The sequence below is a fragment of the Alosa alosa genome, chromosome 19 (genome assembly GCF_017589495.1).
Source record: "Alosa alosa isolate M-15738 ecotype Scorff River chromosome 19, AALO_Geno_1.1, whole genome shotgun sequence".
NCBI lineage: Eukaryota > Metazoa > Chordata > Actinopteri > Clupeiformes > Clupeidae > Alosa > Alosa alosa.
Genome location: NC_063207.1, coordinates 13,725,414 through 13,742,360, shown reverse-complemented (window position 1 = coordinate 13,742,360; position 16,947 = coordinate 13,725,414). Strand labels below are relative to the sequence as shown.

The 16,947-nt window shown below is 42.9% G+C and overlaps 1 protein-coding gene across 1 annotated transcript; it reads left to right on the top strand.

Annotated features, from left to right (window-relative positions):
• The first annotated feature begins 7,032 nt into the window (after positions 1 to 7,032).
• Positions 7,033 to 10,663, top strand: mycla (MYCL proto-oncogene, bHLH transcription factor a). The gene is made up of 3 exons (XM_048270740.1): positions 7,033 to 7,440; positions 8,106 to 8,734; positions 9,400 to 10,663. Exons 2-3 carry the CDS (start codon positions 8,155 to 8,157, stop codon positions 10,050 to 10,052), a joined length of 1,233 nt encoding a protein of 410 aa, XP_048126697.1. The 5' UTR covers positions 7,033 to 7,440; positions 8,106 to 8,154; the 3' UTR covers positions 10,053 to 10,663.
• Positions 10,664 to 16,947: the final 6,284 nt, after the last annotated feature.

The window sequence follows — 16,947 nt, the reverse complement described above, 5'->3', positions numbered from 1 at the left end:
ATAATTTGAGTCAATTGAATTCTGACATTATCCTCCTGTATTATCCCTGTGCCGTCAGGGAAGAAAAAATCCATTGATGGGATTATGGTCATTAAGTACATTCAGCTAGTCATCTGATTTCATTTGATAGCCACGTAATGTTGATGATGACCCTAGACCTGACCAACTGAGGCAACCCCTGAGCATGAAGTTGTCTCCAGAAGGCTGTACATATACATAATATAACTAGATGTACCGCAGAGCGGTACAAAATATGACCGCCGCCCAGTCCAGCCCATTTTTTCCACAAAAATAAATCATGCTGAAAGGCCTATATGATTCTAACTGTCTCACTAAATTGCATTATCCACACTCACACTCACTGGTATCTGCTAGACAACAAGTACCAAAACATGATTAGTTTATAGATTTCACATGTAAAATTCATTTTATACAACCCCACCCCCATCTTGCCTGTTCATAATTCTGAGAAATTCTTGAATTGTGTGCATGTGTGCGTGTACAAGTTTATGTTTATGTGTGTGGGTGTGTGTGTGTATGTGCGTGCTTGTGTGTTTGCCTGCGTATGTGTGTTTGTGCATGTGCATGCATGCGTACATATGTCTACTATGTGAGTATGTGTCATACGTATGATTACTGTAAATGTATGTGTGTGCGTGTGTATCTGTTTATGCACATGTGTGCACATGGAATGGGTTAACATGACCCCTGGAGGCAAACATGCGGAAAAAATTGGTCGTCCTAGGTCCTACGGTTCTCAAGATTTTCACAGAAAACTGTGTCTGCCCTACCCTCCTTTCGGGAGGTCCAGTACAGCGGGGGGCTACAGATCAAAACGAAAAGCAATGGTTATCCATGTGGGGTTACATGCCCACCAAGTTTCGTGTACCCTGGTCTTTCAGTGTCCCGGGAATCCTTGTTGGTGTGCGGTCACTAAATGTACACATAAATTATTTTATTGTAAGGCCCCCCATGAACGAAAGTTCACAAAACTTGGCATGCATTCGGAGGGTGTCATAATGATCCTGCACTTTCAATTTCGTGCAGTTTTGACCATATCAGCCAGAGATATTGTGGTGAAAACCCCTAATTTTTTGCTTTTTAATTTTTAACTAGGTGGTGCTATACAGGAAATAAGTGGTAATGGGATGGGTTGACATGCCCCCTTAAGACCAACATACAAAAAAAAGGTGGACCTCCTAGGCCCTACGGTTCTTGAGATATTCACAGAAAACTGTCTCCGGCCACCTACAGGCCAGTTGGTGTATAGTAACATAAATTAATTTATTGTGTGGCCCCCAATGAACGGAATTCGACGAAACTTGGTGTGCATTCAGAGGGTGTCATAATGATCCTACACTTCCAATTTTGTGCAGTTTTGACTATGTTAGGTCACAGATACCTGTGATTACAACACCTCATTTTTACTTTTTTGTGTTTAACTAGGTGGCACTATACATGAAATGAGTGGTTATGGAATGGGTTGACATGGCCTCTTGAGATCAACATACAAAAAAAATGGTCCTCCTAAACCTTACGGTTCTCGAGATATTCACAGAAAACTGTGTCTGCCCTACCCTCCTTTCGGGGGGTTCAGTCCAACGGGGGGGGCTACAGATCAAAACGAAAAACGATGGTTCCATGCTATCCATATGGGGTTACATGCCCACCAAGTTTCGTCTACCCTGGTCTTTCAGTGTCCCGGGAATCCTTGACGGAAATTTGGACATGCGCGGCGGTCATAATAATACAACATATAATGGGTGCATCACTTTGTTTCCTATCCTGACATGCTCATCTTTCTGGAATAGGGTAAACCAGGAGTCATCAGACCAGATATCCTTTCTCCACTGCTCCAGAGTCCACCTACATGCTGCCTTCTTTTCAACTAGCTTTACAGGTGGTTTACTTATCACTACACAGCACCAGTCCTATGTGTTTTATATATTTTAATTATTCTATTTTATGCACTTTACTTTTTAAAACTACTTTTTCAAAAGTATTTTTTACTAATTTATTTATATGTTCAAACTAATTGTCTATGTATTGTCTACATCAGTGTTTCTCAACAGCTGGGCTGGGGCCCATTAGTAGGCCATGCAGCGCCACCCAGTGGGCACGAAAATGTTTTCAAATTGAAGCAAACTTCTAATGGAAATGAGATGTTATAGAGTAACCATGTTAAACTTAGAAGTAACAACTATCAAAGTAGGCTATATTATTTGTTCCAACTTTAAACTACATCCTCAAATTGAGGCACTCAGTGATAGGCTTAATATTTTACCAAAAACTACTAAGGTTCTGCAAAAATACAATCCGGATTACATAAAATATGGTTTTGTTAATGGAGGTGATGATGTTGAGCCCAAAGCCCAATGTGTGAGTATGGCTTATCGATGTTAAATGAGGTGCCAAAGCCTTCAAAACTGAAACGGCATCTGGAGATGATACCCAACTCTGGCAGGTAAGCCGATTGACTGCTTCAAAAGGAAAGGAAAACAGACTTCAGCTTCAGAAAAAATCTAGTCCAAATTGGGGACATTTTTTATTGGGCCCTGGCCTGTTACACGTATGAATAGGTGGACCTTAAAGCAGAAACGTTTGAAAACCCCTCTACATACTATTTTATGCTTTTATTTTACTATTTATTATTCTTTGTTTTTATTTATGTAAAGCACATAAAATGACCTCTGTACATGAAATATTTATATGAATAAACTTGTACGCCTTGCTTTATTTATGAGTTCTTATTGAATTGTGTTGAAACCAAATTGAAACACATTCACCTTGCATAGTATTCACTGTAAAAGACGCTGGAGGCAGTGTTATGATCTGTGGTTGTTTCACTTTTTTCTTGATGGCATGGCCAGATTTAAAGAAGAATGAAACCAATCGCCTCAAACTGTGAAAGAGTGGTTCAGGGAGAATGCGGTATAATTTTCACAGATGAATTAACCACAACAGAGTCCTGACTTAAGCCCCATTGTATATGGGGTGTACTGATGAATGTGGTCAAGAAGATTGAGTCTCCTGTGATTAATAAAAGGTCCTGACAAAATAGTAGTGCAACTCAAAACAACACAAAAGCAAATGTTGTGAGGAAACAAGACATGGTTAATGTATGAATGTGTCATAATTATAGTCAAGAGTGATCCAATAAAATAGTAGATAATAATATATAATAGAGTTAGTCAGTTTTTTTGGCCAGGGGTTTTCACTTGTGAGGTATTAATGAGGATCAGCAGGGTTGTGAAAGATTGGAAACTGGCTCCACCTCCTGGTCAGAGTTTGAACTGTGCAATCAGCTGCTCCACTAAGGGCATTTGTGAGAGCCAACAAAGACACCACAGTTCTCGCCCTTGGTACCCCTCTCCCCAAAACCACAAACATGTATCTTAAACACAGGACATTTTGTATGGGACAGCGTATACATTAAGATGAGACTTAAGTAAATCTGAGGTCTCCACAAAAGAGTGAGACTGAAAGAGAACGCTTTGTTAGGCACCTTCAACACAAAACAAAGCCAAGCAAACAGACAAAGCCTCAACGAAGAGAAAACCTCCACCTCTAGTTCAAACATATTTAATTAAGATTAAGCCCAAACCTGTTTTTTGTTTTTGTTTTTACAACTACATAAATCTTAGTATGTCTGTTGGTTTGCCAGAAGAGTATTGTGTAACAGATTTCCTGTTAGGGTGGTTCCACATCCTTTGTTTGATTACTCAGTGTAACATCAGGACACTTGTGACTACAGTACTTGGCACAACTGGCAAACCTTAAGTAAGATTAGCCATAGACTTAATTGTTTACACTCATGGATATGTTTTGAATAAATGCAAATGTCAACGATCAGTCTGAAAAGGACTCTGAAATGAATAGATCAGTGTGAAGCTCCAGTGCATCTCTATGGAGGGGGAGGGGGATGATTTGGCTTTGTTTTGTTGAGATTGGTCTTTGTTTTGTTGAGACGGGCAATCACCATGTGGAGGAATGCCCCTTAGGACCTATCTGTTGTCTTTACTATGGAGGATTCTCTTTCCTCAGGATCTGTCTTTCTCTGCCCTCGTGGTCTCTCCCCTTCGATGTGCTGGTAGTTTGGTCATTTTAACATGACATCTAGAGTGGGTGGTAGTGGTGTCACAGGGGTGAGAGGTTGAGGTGAAAGACCATGGTGTTGGAGGTTATGGGAGAAATTTCAGTCTGATTCTCACACACAAAATGAATGACCATAGAAAGGATTTTCTCCCTCATTAGGTACAAACACTGTCCTTGTCATAAAATATTTAAACAGTCATATGAGTGTTCATTACTCTCCATGTGCCTAGCTTGCCAATCTAAGCAGTGAGCTAAGTTTGTGCCTTTGGTTATTTTTTTTATGATATATAGCATAATTTCTTTACTCTCTGGTATTTGACATATTCCATTTGTGATTTTCCTATGAAGTCTCTGCAAAGGCAATCATGTGAGGTAATATTGACATGATAAAGTGATGATATGGTCCATATGTATTCCGATGAGCTCTCTTTGCAAAACACATCATCAACGCAACAGTTTATAGCTCTGTGTGAATTTTATCACACTGGTTGAAGGCGACAAGATTCACACCAGCTTTCCCCATCAGGAGCTCATCTATTGACATCTTTTGGAGATGAGTAAAAACCTGTGAGTAACTGTGAAAAACCATGAGAGTGGCCTCATCGGGCTCTCCTCCACAGCTGATTCTCCACTCACCTCTTCTCCCAGCGCCTCCCTTTGTTCATATGCACAGGGCTCACCAGAAGTGGGTAGGCGTGGGGGAAGGTGCGGGACTGAAGGAGTAGGATGTAGCATCAGCTGTAGCTGGTTTGGGGGGATGGGATGGGAGGGGAGGTCTTGGATGGGTCCTTTGAGGGCATTGTTGATTTGGAGCTTTGTTGTGAAGAACAATTCAGTATGCGTGTTTCTCTTTTGCAGGGTAAAGAAGTGGTGGCACAAACAGAGAGGGAGAGAGAGAGAGAGAGAAAGAGAGAGACTTATGGAGATTGAGAATAGAGGAAGAGTGGAGAGTATGAGAGTTTAAGCAGCTGCTGAGTTTTCTACATTCTAAAGTTGTGAAGTACATCAGATTGTCTTGATCATTTACACAGTAGCTTTCACTGTGGATAATGGGCATAAACCCCTAGTTTGCAAAAACAATGAATAATACTGTAAAATGTTTTTTTTCTATCATACCATGAGTGGTCCCTTCTTTCAGTGCAACACTATATGTCTCAATATGTGTTGCATTATTTAGTCAAAAGGTTAAACTAATTGAGGGAGAAATACATTGTCATGCACAAGTTTAATTAGCATTTTTTGTTTGGTATAAGGATCATAATCTGCCAGTTTAAGATATGAAAACAGTAGCCCCAAATACATTTGTTGTGCACACTTTGTTCAGGTATGAGAATCTGAGCCAATCTGAGTCACACTAAAACCCAAGTAATGTTGGCTATCATTGGAATTAATACTTAAACAGTGAGAAAAATGACCTGGGGGGAAAAAAAACAGTGTCTTAATTTATCCTCAACCATTGTAGCGTCAAGTGATGGATCTATATGGGGTGAATCTGATGAGTAAAATAACTGAACCATGTGTTAAGCAAAATCTGTTAGTCTATAGTCAGTGGCTAGGTAATGGTGACCCCTGCGCTGGTCTATTGCCTGACCTTTGTCTGGTCAACTCTGTTGTGGCTGGGGTAACAGCTTGAAGCAGAGTGTGCAAGGGGGTGTGCCAGGCATGAGGTCCGCACGAGACAACGGTTTGTCATCAATCGTTAGCTTGTGTGTTGTATATGGGCGTGTGTACATGTGTGTGTGTGTGTGTGTGTACATACCAGTATGAGGGCTTATGTTGGGGGATGGGAAGACATGGCATTCTATTCAATTTTCAAACAAACTAAACTCTTATAGAGAGAAGCTGAGAACTCAGTGACCTAGTGAGCCTGCATGTCTCAGAGTTGTGATATTTCACATTTCCTTCCAACTGAAGCAAAATCCTGTGAAATTTGCAAAGAGGTACAAAAATGCTTTCTTTTCAAAATAAGAGACATTTATGTCAAGACTTTCAGCCTACAGCTATATGATATTAGAGAACAGCTAAAAAGCAACCTGGAATTCACCATTAAAAAACATTCTCATTCTGTTCCACTGCTTGTCTTTCAGTTCAGTAGCTTGACATACCTGCCATTGCTCCTATCACCCCACTGTGAACAGGGCATACCGCCCAGGCATCCTCGTTCTATAGCTTTTACACTGGGCGCAGAGGTAGAGGGCCAGTGGTCCTTTCTCAAATGTAAAGAACCCTAATTAGCACCTAATTGACAAGTCACATCACATGCATGGAGCTTTTTAAGAGCACTTGGAGAACAGTTGGGGACTCATAAATGACCTCAGAAGACAATTCAATTATCTTGAATAAAATGATCGGAATGCTCAGTGCAATCAGGGTCATATTATAAGGGTGAAATAAGGGGGAAACTTGTTAAATGTGAAGAGATGTGTGAGAGTACCAAAAGCAATGGAATTATGAAAACCCTGTCAGTTTCATGCTCAAAACTCAACTCATTTATTTGAATGAACCTTCTGAACCTTCTGCATTCTGAAACAACTCTACACTGAATACTAGAAGGACATTCTGACGGTTGATGTACAATATTCTCAACAGGGGGCCAGACAGAATTTACTGAGCACATAGGTTATGTGTCCAAGCAGCCCCTCCCCATACACACACGCACGTTGTACGCATGTGAGCTCGATCTTAGGAAATATGAATATGGGGTGAAATCTCAGGCATGCATTTAAATTATTTCCAGAGATCAACCCACAAAGAAAAGTTACTAAGACATGGTACCTTTCACTGTGGTTGGTTTGGTTACAATAAAACCAAAAAATACGTTGTGTGACCAAAATATCACAAGGGTCATTAACATTGCTATAAGGGCGTCGGTTTTCAGGCTACTCACTGCGGCTGTAAGATCATAGGCGCTGCTTCTTTAAAACATAGGCGCGGTTGGAGATTATTCTCCGCCCTCTTTATGCAAATAACTTGCTCTGTTCTCCACAAAGCCTAAGACGCACTGGCGGGAAAACGCGGCATGCGATATGCGTAAAAGTCAGAGCGTGGGTGAAAACGGAGCTGTGAAAATATCGGGGTGGATTTGATAATTACCACAAGGCTTTTGGAAACCTGCAGCGTGTTGTGGAATTTATTTGAGACGTTGGTCAACGTCAACTGATTTCTCGCAGACTGCTCGAGGACTTTTATAATAGCCCACAATCGACGAAGTATTACAAAGGGCGACTTCACGGAATACGTTGCAGCTATTGTATATTTACGCACAGCTGACTATTTCTTTGCGGATGTGCTTTTACCATCGATAAGATATTTTGTGTTACGGTGCATTGCAGCCCTAATGACCCGGTAAGATTGCCAGTCTTTTTCAATATTGTGCGAAGCAACATATCCCGTACAAAGATTTCATTAAGTTGCTGAACATTGGGTTCTATTGTTTTACGTTTTTAACAATTGAGTGGTTGTCTAGAGCTGCCAACCAGGACTTTCCAAATCCTCAGAGCATTTTGAAATGATCGTGTGTGTGGTCTGGAGACAGATACAGTTTAACAACAAACGTTATGTTATCTCTATGCTACAGTGTTTAGGTAACCTTGCAGCATATGGTATGGGAGCGGCCGTAATTTATTGTGTTGCTCTTATGTCGCACTACCGGTAGTTAGAACGCAGTCTATGTAGGCTAATCGCAACGCCTACTTTTGCCGGTCAGTGGGACACCGTGTAACCTACAAAGTTGCGTCAAAAGGCAAACTAAGTAACCAGATTATTTTTGAACTTTACCCCTCAACAATGTTACATTTGTATTGAGAGCAGGTTATTCCTGGCAAGAATGTGGAATCTCTGCATTTTCATAACTAGCCTTTCTGTTTCTAACACATATTAGGACGCATTAGTTTATTTAATTAAAGCCATGCTCCAGCAAGGCCTTTCTTATAGCCTACAAAGAAGTGGAATGTGAACGACTAGCTTCAATGTTATCTTGATGATCTCTAAATACAACTCTATCTCTTTAGACGGTGAGAAGTTGCAGATAAGAACTGAAGTTGCTCTTCCACCCATGAGATGCCCGGAGCCAACGCTATAGCGCCGTTTCGTGATCATTGGGAAATGGAGTTTGACCGCTATCAACATTATTTTTACGACCGCCTTGACACTGAAGAGGATTTCTTTAAATCTACAGCGCCGAGCGAGGATATATGGAAAAAATTCGAACTCTTGCCCACCCCTCCCATGTCTCCTACACGGACACTCGATGCCGCTGCTGTGCTGCCGTCACCCGATAAACTGGGATGGGCTTCCAAGCTTTTGGCACAAGATGAAGACTTTGAGGAGTGCTACAAAATTGACTCTAAAGACATTTTTGGAAACCTTAGTTCTATAATCATCCAGGACTGCATGTGGAGTGGTTTTTCAGCAAGTCATCGGTTGGAGAAAGTCGTGGGTGAGCGCCCACTGATCAGACCTCTGCCCAGCATGCAAACCAGTGCCCTCACCGCAAAGGCCACTAACAGTGTGGCTGACACGACCGTCATCTGTGCTCCTGCAAGAGACTGCGTGAACCCGACTGCCGTCCTCAACATCCCCTGCAATAACCTTAAGAGGATGGCATCCTCGGGGTCAGAGTCTCGTGCTGACACGTCCGGTAAGAAATCGGTCCTGCAGTAAAAGTAGATTACCAGACTTTGGGGAAAGCTTAAATGCCTTAACAGGCGATGTGCAACTACGTTTCAGTTGATTTTCACTATAGGAAGTAACGCCTAAACCTGAGCCTAAAAATAACTGCACCAGTTTCAGACCGAATGCACTTTCATCCCGCCATGTGTCTCATCTCATTTGCACATATTGACTGATTGGCAAGAGATTTGGCTTAGTCGCAAACTCCACACCCAGTTAAGATATTATACAGAGCCACGCCCTGTGATGGGTTGGAAGCATGGTAGTCTACAACTGCATAAGACCCACCCTTTGCAGACCTAAAGAAATTGGAATCCACTTTAGTTGCACCTCACACTTTATGTCCAAATGAAAGCTATTTGAACAGTTGGATCAGCGATGGACACTCCAAGTACTTTTTAACGGTGTTACTTTTTAAAATTGCTCTGCTGTCCAGAAATATGAATGTTATTGAGCAAGGACCTGATTGCTTAAATATTATGGGCTAGATGCAGAATGCATGTCAGATTTGATTAAATAAACCTACTTTTGCAGTTGTTGTGATTGTTAGAATTGAAACATTACTAATCGTCAATCAAAATCTTGTGTATGGTTTCGGTGCAGTGTTTTGAGTTTGTGTTCTCTTAATCTCAGATGATGACGATGAAGACGATGATGAGATTGATGTGGTAACTGTGGAGAGCCGACCAAACAGAACCCTTGTCCCTGTGACCATCACGGTGACCGGGGATCCTCATGGACCCAGCACCAAACGCTTCCACGTGTCCGTGCACCGGCAGCAACACAATTATGCGGCGCCATCACCGGACAGTGACCACGAGGATGCAGAACACGGTGATGGTGATTGCGACCATGACGACGACGACGATGACGATGATGATGACTACGACGACATTGACCTTGGCCTCCCATCCAGGAAGCGGCCCCACCTGGAACAGGATCACCTGTCCTCCTCTTCCTCCTCCTCGTCGCCCAACAGCCCGCACAGCTCCGACTCCGAAGATGTCACCATGGGCGAGCGGCGGCGCAACCACAACTTCATGGAGCGCAAGCGGCGCAAGGACCTGCGCTCACGCTTCCTGGCCCTCCGCGACCAGATCCCCAGCTTGGCCGACTCCACCAAGACCCCCAAGGTGGTGATCCTCACGCGGGCCGTGGACTACCTGCTGCAGCTGCACACCCGCGAGCACGCCCAGGCCCAGGAGAGGAGGCGATTGCGGGCCCGGCAACAGCAGCTCCTGCGCCGCCTCAGTAGCTTGAAGGGCAAACCCACAACAAACACTTAGAGCAGCAGGGATGCTGGATGCTAAATGCTAACAGTCCCTACTTGAGTAACATGCCAGAGCAGCCCTCCCCAAACTACAGTGCAAGAGCCTTTGGTTGCTGAGTAATATCACAAGGACCACACATGAACATGGGCTGAAGTGAAACCAACAGGGCTATTGGGGAGGCACTAAACGGACGTTGCTTTTCGACATGTGCCACGCTGGGGGAGAAAAGGTTGTGTTTTTGTTATGGGAGCTGTACATTTAATTGGACATTCTCTGGCCATGGACTTCTATGTGGGAAGATGTCCTTTTGCGGTGAACCATAGATTTAGGCCTTGTCTATGGGGTCGATTCTTGACTCCATTGGCAAGTTGGAGTTTTCAGTTGGACAGGTGTGTGTGTGTGTGTGTGTGTGTGTTTGTATAGAGAAGAGCTTGTTCAAAATCACTCTGAAACTTGCACATTTTGTTATGAATTTCATCTGTACAAATGCCACTGTAAATACAGATTCTATCTGAGGACTACCTCTTGACCTGTATAGAAACTACACGACTACTTAAGATGAAATATATTTTGCTAAAAAAAGAACACCAATCAGAATGGGTGTTAAATAAAATCCACTACCATTACTTTACTTTTGTATGTGTGGTTTTGTGTGTCCATTATGTGAATAATCATCCCAGCAAAGTTTTTGGTCTCAGTACTAATGGAATAGACCCCTTTTGTCTGATCAGACACTCCTCCATCAGACTCCAATGTAAAGGACATAAGGGAAGTGGGGAAAGCTGGCCACTTGACTGCAAGAGTATTGGAGCCAACGGTCCTACATTGTGCTGCAGAGAGAGCTTGCCTTTGGCTCAAGGTGCTGCCAGCATTAAGTTACAGTTGCAGCATACGGAGAGTGGATCATTGTGGTAGTATCAAGCAGGCGAGTAAGCCTTTGCAAGCACCTGTCCCACACGGCCACACCTACAACAGCCCTCTTTATTTTCACACATGCAAACGCAGGTGTGTGTTAGAAAAGGCACGCTGGATTCGTGAGGGTGTGGCTCTGGCAACTTTTTGTGGATGTTGGAAACCGCCGGTAATGTAGTGTGAGACCTGATCTACTGGTTTATCACTTAACCAACTGTCATGATTTGCCCTCATGCATACAGGAAAGAGATTCTGCTGGAAAGTGCCAAGGTCCTGTGAATCTTGTCAAACCTTAATCAGCATTATTTGGGTGCATCAGATATGTTTACAAGAATGTTTTGCTCCACACAATGTTTTATACTGAAAACAATTTTTTGTGGGGTGGGAATCGGGATGGTTTAAACTGTAAATACTGGATTAAAAACTGGATAATCTGTAGCACTCTAGATAGTGATTTACCAGAAAGGGTTCTGAACCTTGAAAATATGTTGTATCTATGGGAATGGGAATATTTAAATGAGAGGAGAGTGAGAGGGTGCCTTCAATTCATAGACCTAAGAATATGCAGAACACCTTTCACCTTCTTTACCAGGAAGCCATCCACACCATTGTCTGAATCAAGTCAATACTCTTAACAGAGACTTTGATTCGTCTCCCTTTATTATCAGACAACATCAAGATTTAGGAGCCACATCCTGCAAAGGACACAATAACGAAAAAAGCAACTTTTTCTTTTTTGCTGCTGTTGGACATCTACTTTCTCTTTCAATCCCATGTCACTGGTTAAGTCAAACTCCCGTGTCTGGTTGTGCAGCGTGAAGCCATTCAGTCCAGGCTGTTAAACTCCTCTGTCCTCACCAACCAGCTTTTCTACTTCCCCTGCCAGACTCCAGCATCGATCACGGCCCACATGCATATTCAGGCTGCAGGCTGCCGGAGCCTGACACTCCATTCCAACCGCCTGCTTTCTCTGCGTTTGTCCTGTTGAGCTCCTATACAAAACCCGCCTAATGCCATGCATTGAATAGCTGCTGCATTCCTGTCTGCTGGTGGAGCTGGGGACCAGAGTGGGCTTTTGAGAAGCCAACACAAGCGGCTCTTTCTCCCCGGCTGCTTCCGGGTGTTGTGATTGCGACACGCGTGTCTGCTGTGACAATATACGTGTGAATTGTGCAACTTCCAATCAACCAACTCCCTGAAAAGATTTCACAACTGATCTCTGTATTCATAACATGGAACATGGGGTCTTATTTGATAGTGTATTACTTACAGATGTATATTACAATATCTGTGTGTGTGTGTGTGAGAGAGACAACTCCCAGTGCTCCACTTTTGGATTTAATGTTTACACTGTTCCTAGACTTTGCCCAGGTAATTTCTCTCTCAGTTTGTCCGTTGGCCCCAATTGTCTATTGTCATAGTACAAACGGAAGTAAAAACATGGGCTTTGGCCATCCTTTGATGATTTGAGGTTTTCATCCAGTACTAACTGCCAAAAAGATTTGGTGAAGTGGGAGAGCCGATGAGGAGAGGGGAGGGGTGAGAACAAGGAGGAAATGAGAGGAGTAGAGGGATTGAATGACTGATGGGAAACATCAGCACTTCCGGAAGCCCGCTAGCCGTTTTGTGTCATTGTGGTGCTGGGAGAAGTTGCGCTTTTGAACAGTTTCTCCTGCTGTTCCTGTGTGCCGTGAGAATAGACTTGTGCTGCTCACAAATGGTTAAAAAGTTATATAATCTGTCTTACAAGCTTCCTGTGTGGAGACCTTAGTGTAATGTGAGAATTGTTTGATAAACATACTTCAGTGTGTCTATTTTTACTCTCTCTCCCTCTCTAACTAACTATCTCTTTCTCTGCCACTCTCTCTCTTTATCTCTCCCGCGCTCAAAGTGCAGCCCTCTTAGCACCACTTCTGCCCACTGACCTAGATTCCATCTCCATTGTGGTACAGGAAGTCTGGCAGTCCACTGATCCTAATAAGGCCAATGGAATCCCTCCCCCTCTCTCTCTCTGTCCCTCTCTCCCAAACACACACCTTCCTCACACATCTACTGTCTCTCCCGCTCTTTCTATGTTTACTCCCGGTTCTCTGACTGTTGTTATTCAATCCCTGTGTTCGCAAATGCGGAAGTCTTTCAGAAAGAAGGCTTGCAAGCACATCAGGAATTGGGTGGCTTATCTGATTTCCGTTGCCATTTGATTTTACTATTGTTTTATTACTCTCCAACTGTCTGTCCTGCCCCGGCTGTCTTAAAAACAAGAAACAAAGCCTGTCAGTGCATCTTTCAGAGGAGAAGTTCGACACAGATCAGAGATTTTTGTGGGCACAGCACACACACACATTCGAATACACACAAACACACACACACACTTTCTCTCCTCTCTCTCTTTCCCTCACACACACACACACACACACTGTAAACACATTCTGTGCTCTGTAGGTCATTGTTTCCCGAGGCCCGTGTTATGTAAGAAGGATCACTGGGTTCATGTGCAGTCAAAGTGCTGTTACGTTGCGTTCTATCCACCTAGCTGCAGCTATGCATACTCAGGAAGGTCTGCCTGTGTATATGTGTGTCTCTGTGCTTTTGTTTATGTGTGTGTGTGAGGGAGGGAAAGAAAGAGAGGGATACAGAAAGATTTTATGACCATGTTTTTTGCTAAGTGAAGTGGAGATAGCGCTTTTCATATATTGAATAATTGATATTGGAGAGGAAAAGGCTTAAACACCCCCAGTTTGTTAAACAGAGGAGAGGCTCACAAAGCTGGATTTGCTGCAAAGACAACTCTAAGAAAGCTAGAACAGCAAAGGTGGAAGGAGGACGACATAACAGAAATAGTATCTCTCTTTCTCTCTCACACACACATAGAGACTTTACACACATTCAAGTCTAACTGACTAGTCAGTCAGCGTGTCAGAGGATGGGATTGGCTCCCAGCATCGCAACCTAATCAGAAGATAATCCTAATCCCATTAGTTGAAACGCCACCACCATCTGGGCCTGACCAGACCGGGCTACTGTCATGAAGTCACCAAGGATCCAGTGCCAGCTTTACATTGACTGCCCCTCTGCAGCATCAGAGTCAGAGAATGATGGGAGATTCAGTGATTTGACAGTTTAAACCTAGAAAGGGCTTGTTGTTGTGTCTCTAAGCCTTTTCCACAAATGTGCTCTGGGTTGCATAACTTCTGATCTTTGCTCCCATGTATTATTTTCCCTCCCTGTTGTTGTTACTCTGTTGGATTAGATTTTAAATGTGTGTATGTTTCATGCACTGTCACAAAGTCTCAGTCTCTCTCTCTCTCTCTCTCTCACACTCACACACACACACCTCCTAAGGTAGTTTAAGGTGGTGTGTTTGAGTAATGGACTGAGTGAGGGAAAGCAAGAGAAATACAATATGCCATCTGTATGGGTGCTTTTAGCAGGCCTATGCATCTGTAAATGGTGTGCCAGCTTTCCTCTGCTCAAAACTGTGTGCCTGTTGAACATATGTGCTTGAAAATGCACTATATAGTTTATATTAAAGAAGTAGTGAGGAGTTAAGGTCTCCAAGCTAACTACATTACATTACATTTGGCTGACACATTTTTAACCAAAGCGACTTACAACATGGTAGACAACAATTCTAGAACAATTTAAAACAATTTAAAGGTAGAGTACAATAAGAACAAGTGCATCAGTGAGTGCTGTTTTTATACAGTCAGGTGTCAGTTCTAGTCAGGTGATAAGTGCTAGAATTAGCAACTAGTGACTACCTAAAAGGCATGGAAAATCAAAAACCACCAACAGTGCAGTTGGAACTGATTAAAGCATCTTAAACTGGCAACACTTGGTATTGTTGAGGAGTGAAAGCTTGCCTTAGATTTTTAGCAGCGTTCCATTCTGTATAGGAGAACTACAGTATGTCCTGGAAGAATTACACGTATCTGTCTTACATATGATAATATACCATCAAAATTAATTTGAATATGATACCAAAACTAGTTATTCATAAAAACATAACGTGACACAATGTGGAATATCGTATGAAGGGCATAACCTCATTGAGAAAATAAAATGACCACATGTGCAGTTGTGTGAATTTCACCATTAAGCAGTAATTGACAACAGCCAAAATACTTGAGGAGTCTTCCTCTGTATCTGCTAACTGATGGCCTTTGAAACTCATGTGGAGGCACACTTCCTCTTAAAAATGCTTGAATGGAAAATGGTACTTTGTGGAGATCTTGTTACAGACTCTAGCCTTGTCTCAGGCAATAGAGCGTGTGGACTGAGATTGAGTTTCTGTTGAGTGCCTTTCTCCTTGCAGGCAAGCAGATGTTGCTTTGTGTGCTAGCTTGCCCCACTGTTAATGCTGCTGGTGGTCGCCTGGGAGATGGCTGCATCGTTTGAATTTGCCTCACCTGATTGGCTGAGGGGCCTCTCTGGCCAGACAGCATGGGTGTGACGCAGGGCTTTTCTCACAGATCCCTTTGTCCTCCTGCTCTTTGTCTGTAACGAGGCATCAATGAGAACCTAACCCTAACAGCCCCTCACCCATGACCCCCCTGCTGCACCTTAACCTCCATGCATCATGGGGAGTGAGGGATAGAGGGCGGGAGACAGAGAGATAAAGAGAGAGAGAGAGAGAGAGAGAGAGAGAGAGAGTTGTTTTACAGTTAGAAAGACCAGTGCACATACAATGCAGTTGGAAGGTGTCTGTTGCGATCTACTCAACTGGACATTTTAACACTTTGGACATGATTTTAGAAAGGGTTTAGCCAAATAGTTTTTTTTATCATCCATCAAAATATGTCTCTGTGTCAACCGTTTCTTTTACACATAGAGAAAAATCAAGGGAGTATGTGTGTAATTTTACAACTGAGAGGCATAAATACCATGTTCAGGGTGTGAAGGCATTACATTTCATTTCAAGGGTAAAGCCCCCAGCTGTCTCTAGGTCACTGTAAGTGTGTATTGGAACATTGTTGTGGACTCACACGCCTATATATAGCTACAATAACAGCATCACATAAGCATTTTCAATGTATGTCAAAAGTTGGTCTGGCACAAATGTATACTTTTATATGTATTTGAATATGACCACGTTATTACGTATTGACATATTACATTGACATGAAAAATTCAAGTAAATGGCTTTAAACAGCCATTTTGTTTATGAGTGGATTTTATGTGAAAAGGTAATGGGAGACAAGTAAAAACATGATGTGTACATGCTTCCAGAATGTGTGCGTGTTCATGTAGGTCAGTAGGATCAGTATAAGGGAGTGAGTGTGCAGATAGGCTGTCTGCTGACTACTGCCTGTTATATAACAGCTCACTTTGTGCCTCTCTCTGAGCTTCACAGAGAAAACAGTCATTTCCTGCTTGCTGCATTTGGTGTTTCTCTCTCTCTCTGTATGTGTGTGTGTGCACTTTCATGTGTGTAGATCTGAGAGATGGCTTCCTCTGTTGGGTCTGTTGATTAGTGAGGCTGTGCGTGGTGTTCTCTTTTAAAACTACTTGTGGTTACGCCAGTCATGCTGTGGAAGTTACCTTGAGTTCCCATAGTGGTGGAAATGTGTATGACATCTGACGTGTTGAGACCTCACAGCTCCTTTTGGTAATCACCTACAGGGCTAATTTCAGACAACTCACTCACTGTGCTTATGTAAGACAGATGACCATCTTTGAAAAGAGAATTTCTGTTGACATTTTGAGCATAATCAGTGTTCTTCATAACTCAAAACTGCACAGGCTAAACACATCTGCACCAGTGTAAATAGTGTTGAACTTGGGGGAGACATTTGAACAGATCCTGTTGGTTAAAGGATAAGAATGCAGATCCCTCCTAGAAGGAATCCAATCATAGAATTTTCTGGACAGTGGAACCCTCTGACTCTGCATTGTGTCTGAGCCAAGACCCGGCTGCTGCAATAACTGTTCTTCCCGCGGCCGGCTCCATTCTGCAGTGCAGAGGTGTGGCCATAGCAATCTCCCGCCAAAGCAGATG

Bases quoted from the DNA above. Each gene is read 5' to 3' on its own strand.
- mycla (XM_048270740.1), top strand. From the start codon at position 8,155: ATGCCCGGAGCCAACGCTATAGCGCCGTTTCGTGATCATTGGGAAATG. The intron at 8,735-9,399 runs GTAAGAAATCGG...TCTTAATCTCAG, and splicing joins GTCTCGTGCTGACACGTCCG to ATGATGACGATGAAGACGAT.